The sequence below is a fragment of the Salvelinus alpinus genome, chromosome 30 (assembly GCF_045679555.1).
Source record: "Salvelinus alpinus chromosome 30, SLU_Salpinus.1, whole genome shotgun sequence".
Classification (NCBI taxonomy): domain Eukaryota; kingdom Metazoa; phylum Chordata; class Actinopteri; order Salmoniformes; family Salmonidae; genus Salvelinus; species Salvelinus alpinus.
In genome coordinates, this window is record NC_092115.1 from 18,622,652 (window position 1) to 18,635,209 (window position 12,558).

General features: G+C 46.0%; 1 protein-coding gene across 1 annotated transcript in view; it reads left to right on the plus strand.

The window, feature by feature from the left end:
* Positions 1 to 12,558, plus strand: part of LOC139560341 (xenotropic and polytropic retrovirus receptor 1 homolog) — a 54,007-nt gene that overhangs the window by 25,870 nt on the left and 15,579 nt on the right. The window contains exons 3-4 of the mRNA XM_071377020.1: positions 9,490 to 9,591; positions 10,001 to 10,221. Coding sequence (XP_071233121.1) covers positions 9,490 to 9,591; positions 10,001 to 10,221 — 323 coding nt within the window. The remainder of the gene's footprint in view (positions 1 to 9,489; positions 9,592 to 10,000; positions 10,222 to 12,558) is intronic.

Here is a 12,558-nt window from a genome sequence, read left to right on the forward strand (position 1 = left end):
ATAGGGGTTGGCTCAGTCAAACCAGTACTACACTAACAGCTGGGATCCATTACTAGTGCTGTTGCCATTCCCTGGGGCAGTTGACAACCTTGATCAAATCCGGAGTTCAACTTGATAAACAACATCACACCGGATAAGTGTTTTATTGAGTGGGATATAGCAGGGGCAGCCTATAGCCTATTGAGGGGTTTATAGCAATTCAGTAATATTAAGATTGTTGATATTGTGACAATATCATCTGCCCCCTTGTCCAGTTGCTAAAGGAACATTTTGAGGAAAACAGTAATAATTTTGTCCATGATTCAGCCTGTGTCAGGATCACTCAGTCTGTGATAAAATAGCATCTATTTTAATAAAATGAGCTGTATTTAATCTGCAGACTCACAACAACTCGTTTGGAGAGTCCCCACTCACATTTGGTCAGCATGTGTCACTGTATATTGAAACTGGAGTCATAACACATACATTTATGTGAATAAAAATGATAAAATCATGGCATTATCCATCAATGTGAAGTATCATTTCTCCGTACTTTGAACTTGTTTTGTCTCTTCAGATTTCAATCAAGCCCAATGGACTAAAGACTTCACCAAAGCTTAGAGAACAGTCAGGGAAAAACACTTTGTCAAGATCCTTTATGGAGTCTGTGAAAATGTTTACATTCAGACCTATTACATTTCTCTGACCTTTTCACTGAAGGAAAGACACTGTGCAAAACAGTCTGAAAGGCCAGTAAAGGGATATTTGGCACCAACGGCACTAACACAGACTTAACATCCTGTTCAGGCGTACCGTTCCAGAGGGAGCGTTCTGAGTGCTATTTCTTGGCTATTAATATTCATCTGCACCCATCCATCATTCTACCCATTCTCTCTTCCTCCTCCAGTGGTTTCAGGCTCTAACGATGGCCTCTCTCTTTCTCTCACTCGCTCTCGCGCTCACCGCGGGACTCCAGATAGCATTTCTGGTCCCAAAACTTTGCAGACCAGTGATTAACTTTTGCTGCAAATGTCTGAACACATGCGTGCTCGCATGTGTAATGTATTCATGATTGACTCATTCTGCAGAAAGCAGGATGGGCAGTTTTTATTATGAATCTAGAGTTTCTCATCTGATGCAGGGCTATTAGGATGATGAATCCTTGTCCTCTTGCCTATTATGAGATTATGTGGATTTGGTCCCAGTCACAGACCTGTGACTGGGACCAAATCTGGCCAGTATGCCCAGATCCTCCCAGCCTATCACATTTCAAGTTCAGTTCAGCATCTTTGGTCCTACATTGGATTATGTGCAGTAGTTTAGAAACTGATACCGGAATACATCTGGAGTTATCATAAGAACACTTTCATGATGTGGCAAGTTACAATTTGCTTTTTGAAAGTCCTATATCTTGAAAACTTGATTGCTGACATGCAACAAAAATGTGTGACTGTATCAACAGTGGACTAATGAAAGAAATATTCCTTTAATACAGTGCATTGGGAAAGTATTCAGACCCCTTGACTTTTTCCACATTTTGTTACGTTACACCCTTATTCTAAAATTGATTAAATTAATTGTTTTCTTTATCTGTCATGTTGTCTTTGATCATGTCTTGTCCCTGTGCTTCCCTCTGCTGGTCTTATTAGGTTCTTTCTCTTTCTCTCTCTCTATCGTTCCGTTCATGCTCCCAGCTGTTTCTCATTCTCCCTACGACCTCATTTACTCTTTCACACCTGTCCCCTATTTTGCCCTCTGATTAGAGTCCCTATTTCTCCCTCTGTTTTCCGCTCCTGTCCTTGTCGGATTCTTGTTTGATGTTTGCAGTTTCTGTGTCCTTGTTCCGCCCTGTCGTGTTCTTTTGCCTTCTTCAGATGCTGCGTGTGAGCAGGTGTCTATGTCAGCTACGGTCTGTGCCTTCCTGAAGCGACCTGCAGTCTGTGGTCGCGTCTCCAGTCGTTCCTCTCTATTGACGAGAGGATTTCAGTTTCCTGTTTTGGATTACCATTGATTTATATCCAGGAGAATCATTATTTGTTTTATACTGGAATAAAGACTCTGTTACTATTACGTCGCTTTTGGGTCCTCATTCATCTGCATAACAGAAGAATCCGACCAAGATGGACCCAGCGACTACGGATTCTCTCAACACTGCCGTCAAGTTCCAGGGAGCAATGCTCGGCAGACACGAGCAGGAATTGTCTGCTGCTCGTCATGCCGTTGAGACCCTGGCCACTCAGGTCTCCGACCTGTCAGGACAGTTTCAGAGTCTTCGTCTCGTGCCACCAGCTACTTCCTGGTCTTCCGAGTCTCCGGAACCTAGGGTTAATAACCCACCATGTTACTCTGGGCAGCCCACTGAGTGTCGCTCCTTTCTCACCCAGTGTGATATTGTGTTCTCTCTCCAGCCCAACACATACTCAAGAGAGAGAGCTCGGATCGCTTACGTCATATCACTCCTTACTGGTCGGGCTCGGGAGTGGGGCACAGCTATCTGGGAGGCTAGGGCTGAGTGTTCTAACGTTTATCAGAACTTTAGAGAGGAGATGATACGGGTTTTTGATCGTTCAGTTTTTGGGAAGGAGGCTTCCAGGGCCCTGGCTTCCCTATGTCAAGGTGATCGATCCATAACGGATTACTCTATAGAGTTTCGCACTCTGGCTGCATCCAGTGACTGGAACGAGCCGGCGTTGCTCGCTCGTTTTCTGGAGGGACTCCACGCTGAGGTTAAGGATGAGATTCTCTCCCGGGAGGTTCCTTCCAGCGTGGACTCTTTGATTGCACTCGCCATCCGCATAGAACGACGGGTAGATCTTCGTCACCGAGCTCGTGAAAGAGAGCTCGCGTTAACGGTGTTTCCCCTCTCCGCATCTCAACCATCTCCTCCCACCGGCTCAGAGACTGAGCCCATGCAGCTGGGAGGTATTCGCATCTCGACTAAGGAGAGGGAACGGAGAATCACCAACCGCCTTTGCCTCTATTGCGGTTCTGCTGGACATTTTGTCATGTCATGTCCAGTAAAAGCCAGAGCTCATCAGTAAGCGGAGGGCTACTGGTGAGCGCTACTACTCAGGTCTCTCCATCAAGATCCTGTACTACCTTGTCGGTCCATCTACGCTGGACCGGTTCGGCTGCTTCCTGCAGTGCCTTGATAGACTCAGGGGCTGAGGGTTGTTTTATGGACGAAGCATGGGCTCGGAAACATGACATTCCCCTCAGACAGTTAGGGAAGCCCACGCCCATGTTCGCCTTAGATGGTAGTCTTCTCCCCAGTATCAGATGTGAGACACTACCTTTAACCCTCACAGTATCTGGTAACCACAGTGAGACCATTTCCTTTTTGATTTTTCGTTCACCTTTTACACCTGTTGTTTTGGGTCATCCCTGGCTAGTATGTCATAATCCTTCTATTAATTGGTCTAGTAATTCTATTCTATCCTGGAACGTTTCTTGTCATGTGAAGTGTTTAATGTCTGCTATCCCTCCTGTGTCTTCTGTCCCCTCTACTCAGGAGGAACCTGGTGATTTGACAGGAGTGCCGGAGGAATATCATGATCTGCGCACGGTCTTCAGTCGGTCCAGAGCCAGCTCCCTTCCTCCTCACCGGTCGTATGATTGTTGTATTGATCTCCTTCCGGGGACCACTCCCCCTCGGGGTAGACTATACTCTCTGTCGGCTCCCGAACGTAAGGCTCTCGAGGATTATCTGTCTGTTTCTCTCGACGCCGGTACCGTGGTGCCTTCTTCCTCTCCCGCCGGAGCGGGATTTTTCTTTGTTAAGAAGAAGGACGGTACTCTGCGCCCCTGCGTGGATTATCGAGGGCTGAATGACATAACGGTTAAGAATCGTTATCCGCTTCCCCTTATGTCGTCAGCCTTCGAGATTTTGCAGGGAGCCAGGTGCTTTACTAAGTTGGACCTTCGTAACGCTTACCATCTCGTACGCATCAGAGAGGGGGACGAGTGGAAAACGGCGTTTAACACTCCGTTAGGGCATTTTGAATACCGGGTTCTGCCGTTCGGTCTCGCTAATGCTCCAGCTGTCTTTCAGGCATTAGTTAATGATGTACTGAGAGACATGCTGAACATTTTTGTTTTCGTTTACCTTGACGATATCCTGATTTTTTCACCGTCACTCGAGATTCATGTTCAGCACGTTCGACGTGTACTCCAGCGCCTTTTAGAGAATTGTCTCTACGTGAAGGCTGAGAAGTGCGCCTTTCATGTCTCCTCTGTCACTTTTCTCGGTTCTGTTATTTCCGCTGAAGGCATTCAGATGGATCCCGCTAAGGTCCAGGCTGTCAGCGATTGGCCCGTTCCTAAGTCACGTGTCGAATTGCAGCGTTTTCTCGGTTTCGCTAATTTCTATCGGCGTTTCATTCGTAATTTCGGTCAAGTGGCTGCCCCTCTCACCGCTCTGACTTCTGTCAAGACTTGCTTTAAGTGGTCCGGTTCCGCCCAGGGAGCTTTTGATCTCCTCAAGAAGCGTTTTACATCCGCTCCTATCCTTGTTACTCCTGACGTCACTAAACAATTCATTGTCGAGGTTGACGCTTCAGAGGTGGGCGTGGGAGCCATTCTGTCTCAGCGCTTCCAGTCTGACGATAAGGTCCATCCTTGCGCTTACTTTTCTCATCGCCTGTCGCCATCGGAACGCAACTATGATGTGGGTAACCGCGAACTGCTCGCCATCCGCTTAGCCATAGGCGAATGGCGACAGTGGTTGGAGGGGGCGACCGTCCCTTTTGTCGTTTGGACTGACCATAAGAACCTTGAGTACATCCGTTCGGCCAAACGACTTAATGCACGTCAAGCTCGTTGGTCGTTGTTTTTCGCTCGTTTCGAGTTCGTGATTTCCTATCGTCCGGGAAATAAGAACACCAAGCCTGATGCCTTATCCCGTCTCTTTAGTTCTTCTGTGGCTTCTACCGACCCCGAGGGGATTCTCCCTGAAGGGCGTGTTGTCGGGTTGACTGTCTGGGGAATTGAGAGACAGGTAAAGCAAGCACTCACTCACACTGCGTCGCCGCGCGCTTGTCCTAGTAACCTTCTGTTCGTTCCTGTCTCTACTCGTCTGGCTGTTCTTCAGTGGGCTCACTCTGCCAAGTTAGCTGGCCACCCCGGCGTTCGGGGTACGCTTGCTTCTATTCGCCAGCGGTTTTGGTGGCCTACTCAGGAGCGGGACACGCGTCGTTTCGTGGCTGCTTGTTCGGACTGCGCGCAGACTAAGTCAGGTAACTCTCCTCCTGCCGGTCGTCTCAGACCGCTTCCCATTCCTTCTCGACCATGGTCTCACATCGCCTTAGACTTTATTACCGGTCTGCCTTCGTCTGCGGGGAAGACTGTGATTCTTACGGTTATCGATAGGTTCTCTAAGGCGGCACATTTCATTCCCCTCGCTAAGCTTCCTTCCGCTAAGGAGACGGCACAAATCATCATTGAGAATGTGTTCAGAATTCATGGCCTCCCGTTAGACGCCGTTTCAGACAGAGGTCCGCAATTCACGTCACAGTTTTGGAGGGAGTTCTGTCGTTTGATTGGTGCTTCCGTCAGTCTCTCTTCCGGGTTTCATCCCCAGTCTAACGGTCAAGCAGAAAGGGCCAATCAGTCGATTGGTCGCATTTTACGCAGCCTTTCGTTTCGAAACCCTGCGTCTTGGGCAGAACAGCTCCCCTGGGCTGAGTACGCTCACAACTCGCTTCCTTCGTCTGCTACCGGGCTGTCCCCGTTTCAGAGTAGTCTTGGCTACCAGCCTCCTCTGTTCTCGTCCCAGCTCGCCGAGTCCAGCGTTCCCTCCGCTCAGGCTTTTGTCCAACGTTGTGAGCGCACCTGGAGGAGGGTCAGGTCTGCACTTTGCCGTTACAGGGCGCAGACTGTGAGAGCCGCCAATAAACGTAGGATTAAGAGTCCTAGGTATTGTCGCGGTCAGAGAGTGTGGCTTTCCACGCGTAACCTTCCTCTTACGACTGCTTCTCGCAAGTTGACTCAGCGGTTCATTGGTCCGTTCCGTGTCTCTCAGGTCGTCAATCCTGTCGCTGTGCGACTGCTTCTTCCGCGACATCTTCGTCGCGTCCACCCTGTCTTCCATGTCTCTTGTGTCAAGCCTTTTCTTCGCGCCCCCGTTCGTCTTCCCTCCCCCCCCCCCGTCCTTGTCGATGGCGCTCCTATTTACAAGGTACGGAAGATCATGGACATGCGTTCTCGGGGACGTGGTCACCAGTACTTAGTGGATTGGGAGGGTTACGGTCCTGAGGAGAGGAGTTGGGTTCCATCTCGGGACGTGCTGGACCGTTCGTTGATCGATGATTTCCTTCGTTGCCGCCAGGGTTCCTCCTCGAGTGCGCCAGGAGGCGCTCGGTGAGTGGGGGGGTACTGTCATGTTGTCTTTGATCATGTCTTGTCCCTGTGCTTCCCTCTGCTGGTCTTATTAGGTTCTTTCTCTTTCTCTCTCTCTATCGTTCCGTTCATGCTCCCAGCTGTTTCTCATTCTCCCTACGACCTCATTTACTCTTTCACACCTGTCCCCTATTTTGCCCTCTGATTAGAGTCCCTATTTCTCCCTCTGTTTTCCGCTCCTGTCCTTGTCGGATTCTTGTTTGATGTTTGCAGTTTCTGTGTCCTTGTTCCGCCCTGTCGTGTTCTTTTGCCTTCTTCAGATGCTGCGTGTGAGCAGGTGTCTATGTCAGCTACGGTCTGTGCCTTCCTGAAGCGACCTGCAGTCTGTGGTCGCGTCTCCAGTCGTTCCTCTCTATTGACGAGAGGATTTCAGTTTCCTGTTTTGGATTACCATTGATTTATATCCAGGAGAATCATTATTTGTTTTATACTGGAATAAAGACTCTGTTACTATTACGTCGCTTTTGGGTCCTCATTCATCTGCATAACATTATCAATCTACACAATACCCCATAATGACAAAGCAAAAACAGGTTTGTAGAAATTTAGGCAAATGTATAAAAAAATATACAACTGAAATATCACATTTACATAAGTATTCAGAGTATACTTCAGCACCTTTGGCAGTAGTTACAGCCTCAAGTCTTCTTGGGTATGACGCTACAAGCTTGGCACATGTTTTTGAGGAGTTTCTCCCATTAATCTCTGCAGATCCTGTCAAGCTCCGTCAGGTTGGATGGGGAGCATCGCTGCACAGCTATTTTCAGGTCTCTCCAGAGATGTTCGATCCAGGCTCTTTTTAGCAAATGTATAAAAAGTTCAAAACAGACCTTATTTACATAAGTATTCAGACCCTTTGCTATGAGACTTGAAATTGAGCTCAGGTGCATCCTGTTCCATTGATCATCCTTGAGATGTTTCTATAACTTGATTGGAGTCCACCTGTGGTAACTTCAATTGATTGGACATGATTTGGAAAGGCACACACCTGTCTATATAAAAACCAAGCAATAAGGTCGAAGGAATTGTCCGTAGAGCTCAGAGACAGGATTGTGTTTAGTCACAGATCTAGGGAAGGATACTAAAACATTTCTGCATCATTGAAGGTCCCCAAGAACACAGCCTCCATCATTCTTAAATGGAAGAAGTTTGGAACCACCAAGACTCTTCCTAGAGCTGGGCGCTCGGCCAAACTGAGCAATCAGGGGAGAAGGGCCTTGGTCAGGGAGGTGACCAAGAACCCGATAGTCACTCTGACAGAGTTCCTCTGTGGAGATGGTTGTCCTCCTGGAAAGTTTTCCCATCTCTGCAGCACTCCACCAATCAGGCCTTTATGGTAGAGTGGCCAGACGGAAGCCACTCCTCAGTAAAAGGCACATGACCAGCCCGCTTGGAGTTTGCCAAAGGACACCTAAAGGACTCTGACTATGAGAAACAAGATTCTCTGGTTTGATGAAACCAAGATTGAACTCTTTGGTCTGAATGCCAAGCGTCACATCTGGAAGAAACCTGGCACCATCTCTACAGTGAAGCACGGTGGTGGCAGCATCATGCTGTGATGTTTTTTAATGGCAGGGACTGGGAGACTAGTCAGGATCAAGGCAAAGATTAACGGAGCAAAGTACAGAGATATCCTTGACGAAAACTTGCTACAGAGCTCTCAGGACCTCAGATTGGGGCGAAGGTTCACCTTCCAACAGGACACCGACCCTAAGCACACAGCCAAGACCATGCAGGAGTGGCTTCTGTACTATTCTCTGAATGTCCTTGAGTGGCTCAGCCAGAGCCTGAACTTGAACCCGATCAAACATCTCTGGAGAGATCTGAAAATAGCTGTGCAGCGACACTACCCATCCAACCTGACAGAGCTTGAGAGGATCTGCAGAGAAGAATGGGAGAAACTCCCCAAATATAGGTGTGGCAAGCTTTTAGTCTCATACCCAAAAAGACTCGAGGCTGTAATCACTGGCAAAGGTGTATACTTATGTAAATGTGATATTTCAATTTCTTTATTTTTAATACATTGGCAAATTGTCTAAAAGTCTGTTTTTACTTTGTCATTTTGGGGTATTGTGTGTAGATTGATGAGGTAAATTTATTTTTTTTTAATCAATTTTAGAATAAGGCTGTAACGTAATAAAATGTGGAAAAAGTCAAGGGGTCTGAATACTTTACGAATGCACCGTACATGGGTCAGCATTCTCCACAACTCCAGTCCTGTGGTGACCACAGTATGTGCCCGCTTTTGTTTTATCCTTACTCGAATGCACCAGATAAAACATGAGCTTGTAAGGGGTAAGTGAAAGTGACTCCTTGAATTATCCCAGACACCCACCCAGTTTTTTCCAGACCACAGAGTCTGGCTGTTCTGACTCACGGATAGTCGTCAGACACTGAGTCAGAGGTGCCTGTCTCGACTACCCGTAGCCCTACAGTAAGTTAACCTTCTTTTGTTACATTGGGAATTACCGGGAACCAACCTGCGGGCTGCTGCCCTCTGCAACGGTTCCTCCTGGTGGCCCTCTGAGGGGTATTACAGGAGTGAGGTAGCAGTGTATCAAGGCACATAATGTACTTTTTCAATTATTTTAGGCGTTCCTAGAGAACTGCAATGTGTGCAGGGTTTGGTCTCACGTGCGTCACTCTTTTTAAACACCCAATTCAACTAATCCACAAGACTGATTAGTTGAATCCAGTGTTTTGGTGCTGGGCTGGGACACATTGTTCATTATAGATTTTCTTCACAATGTCATGCCACCTGAATGTGTTGAATAAGCCAAGAGAGGTTAAGTAATAACTGTGTCATGTATGTACAGAAGCCTTGCTCAACGCTGACTCTCAAATAACTAACCATATCTTTTAAGACAGCCTCTCTCAACACAGTCTTAGGGATCCAGTCGTTTTAAACATGTTTGATGGATTCCCACTAAACAAGGGCTTGCTGATTTTAGATGGTTGAATCAGGGGTGCTAGTGTTGAAATACATCAGATGTGAAATGAATTTGATATCACAAGTGGCAAAAATAGCAAGCTCTCAAAGACATTTGCAAACCCCTTGAAAATTCGTCAGCTTTTCTGTAAGAGACCAGATTAATAACACCTCGTTCTTTCCAGTCACAGACGAGGACACAGTCAAGAGATACTATGCCAAGTTTGAGGAGAAGTTCTTTCAGGCGTGTGAGAAGGAGCTGGCCAAAATCAACACATTCTACTCAGGTAACTGTACAACTGTGTACAACAATGTGTTGTTCATTTATGTCATCCTGCACCTCATATAACCAAACTACCATGTGTCTCTCTCTAGTTAGCTAGACGTTTCTATGATTGTACAAAAAAAACTACAGCACATTCACATTGCGTGATTAGCAAAAAGTTACATGCTCCTCCACTGTCCACTACTGGCCAAGGCCACTAAAGGCCCATCTGTTCAGAAGACAAACATTTAAACCCTTAGGGAGTGAATCTCCCTGCCAGAAACCAACAGTTAGGCAACATAGACAGAATCAGACTGCCTCTCTCTTACTCAATCTCCATCTCTCTCCTTCCCATGACCCTTCCTCCTCTCTCTGGCTCTTCTCTCCCCCTCTTTTCTCCCCCTTTCCTCCCTTTCTCTCCCCCTCTCCAGAAAAGCTAGCCGAGGCCCAGCGTCGTTTCGCCACTCTCCAAAATGAGCTGCAGTCGTCGCTGGACGCTCAGCGGGAAAGCAGCATGCAAGGCCTCCGTCGCCGCCGCAAGGCCGTCTTCCACCTGTCCCAGCAGGAGCGCTGCAAACACCGCAACATCAAGGACTTGCAGCTGGCCTTCTCCGAGTTCTACCTCAGCCTCATCCTGCTACAGAACTACCAGGTTAGTACCCTAAACCCTAGACACTACCCCTAGACCACAGGAGGCTGCTGAGGGGAGGAAGGCTCATAATAGTGACTGGAATGGAGTGACTGGAAGGGTATCAAATGATGAGTTCGATTCCATTTATTCCATTCCAGCCTTTACTATGAGCCTGTCCTCCCGAAATAAGGTGCCACCAACCTCCTGTGCCCTAGACACTATCGCTAGATACTACCTCAGCCTCATCCTGCTGCAGAATTACCAAGTTAGTAGACACTACCAGGGTGGGAAATTTAACCTTTTGGTCCACCAGCCACTGTGGCAGATAGATTGTTTAAATCTACCAGCCACTCAGGTGTTTTTACCAGGCAATAGTTTTTTTTCTTGCTGTTACTACAACACAATTGATGGGCATCCTTTTTAATGTTTTTAAACAAATATATTTCTAGTAAGAAGTAATGGGGTATATTGCTTAATTTCATTTTTGTGACATCCGTCTTTTAACCAATTATGTTCAAATAAATATTTTTTAATCCAATATTAAAAACAGATAAACAGTTCTACAACTGAACATCAATAATCAACAAAGTGCCTGCCCTGCCACATATACACATAAGGCAATTCTAGGTCTTGTGGCATATTTTGATTAAACTATCCCCAATTCAATGGAATTGCAACCCTCTGCATTAGAGGTCGACCGATTAATTAGGGCCGATTTCAAGTTTTCATAACAATCGAAAATCTGTATTTTTGGACACCGATTTGGCAGAATTGTTTAAAAAAATATATATATATATTTTTTTTTACACCTTTATTTAACTAGGCAAGTCAGTTAACACATTCCTATTTTCAATGACGGCCTAGGAACGGTGGGTTAACTACCTTGTTCAGGGGCAGAATGACCGATTTTTACCTTGTCAGCTCAGGGATTCAATCTTGCAACCTTACGGTTAACTAGTCCAACGCTCTAACCACCTGCTTTACATTGCACTCCACGAGGAGCCTGCCTGTTACGCGAATGCAGTAAGAAGCCAAGGTAAGTTGCTAGCTAGCATTAAACTTATCTTATAAAAAACAATCAATCAATCATAATCACTAGTTAACTACACATGGTTGATGATATTACTAGTTTATCTAGCGTGTCCTGCTTTGCATATAATCGATGCGGTGCGCATTCGCGAAACAGGACTGTCGTTGCTCCAACGTGTACCTAACCATAAACACCAATGCCTTTCTTAAAATCAATACACAAGTATATATTTTTAAACCTGCATATTTAGTTAATATTGCCTGCTAACATGAATTTCTTAACTAGGGAATTGTGTCACTTCTCTTGCAACAGAGTCAGGGTATATGCAGCAGTTTGGGCCGCATGGCTCGTTGTGAACTGTGTGAAGACTATTTCTTCCTAACAAAGACAGCCAACTTCGCCAAACGGGGGATGATTTAACAAAAGCGCATTTGCGAAAAAAGCGCAATCGTTGCACGACTGTACCTAACCATAAACATCAATGCCTTTCTTAAAATCAATACACAGAAGTATATATTTTTAAACCTGCATATTTAGCTAAAAGAAATCCAGGTTAGCAGGCAATATTAACCAGGTGAAATTGTGTCACTTCTCTTGCGTTTATTGCACGCAGAGTCAGGGTATATGCAACAGTTTGGCTCGTTGCGAACTAATTTGCCAGAATTTTACTTAATTATGACATAACTTTGAAGGTTGTGCAATGTAACAGGAATATTTAGACTTATGGATGCCACCCGTTAGATAAAATACGGAACTGTTCCGTATTTTACTGAAAGAATAAACGTTTTGTTTTCGAGATGATAGTTTCTGGATTCGACCATATTAATGACCTATGTTATAATTAAGTCTATGATTTGATAGAGCAGTCTGACTGAGCGGTGGTAGGCAGCGAAAACCTTGTGAAAACCTTGTGAAGACTTACAGAAAACGTTTGACCTCTGTCATTGCCAACAAAGGGTATATAACAAAGTATTGAGATAAATAACAAAAGTTTATCTCAATACTTTGTTATATACCCTTTGTTGGCAATGACAGAGGTCAAACGTTTTCTGTAAGTCTTCACAAGGTTTTCACACACTGTTGCTGGTATTTTGGCCCATTCCTCCATGCAGATCTCCTCTAGAGCAGTGATGTTTTGGGTCTGTTGCTGGGCAACACAGACTTTCAACTCCCTCCAAAGATTTTCTATGGGGTTGAGATCTGGAGACTGGCTAGGCCACTCCAGGACCTTGAAATGCTTCTCACGAAGCCACTCCTTCGTTGCCCGGGCGGTGTGTTTGGGATCATTGTCATGCTGAAAGACCCAGCCACGTTTCATCTTCAATGCC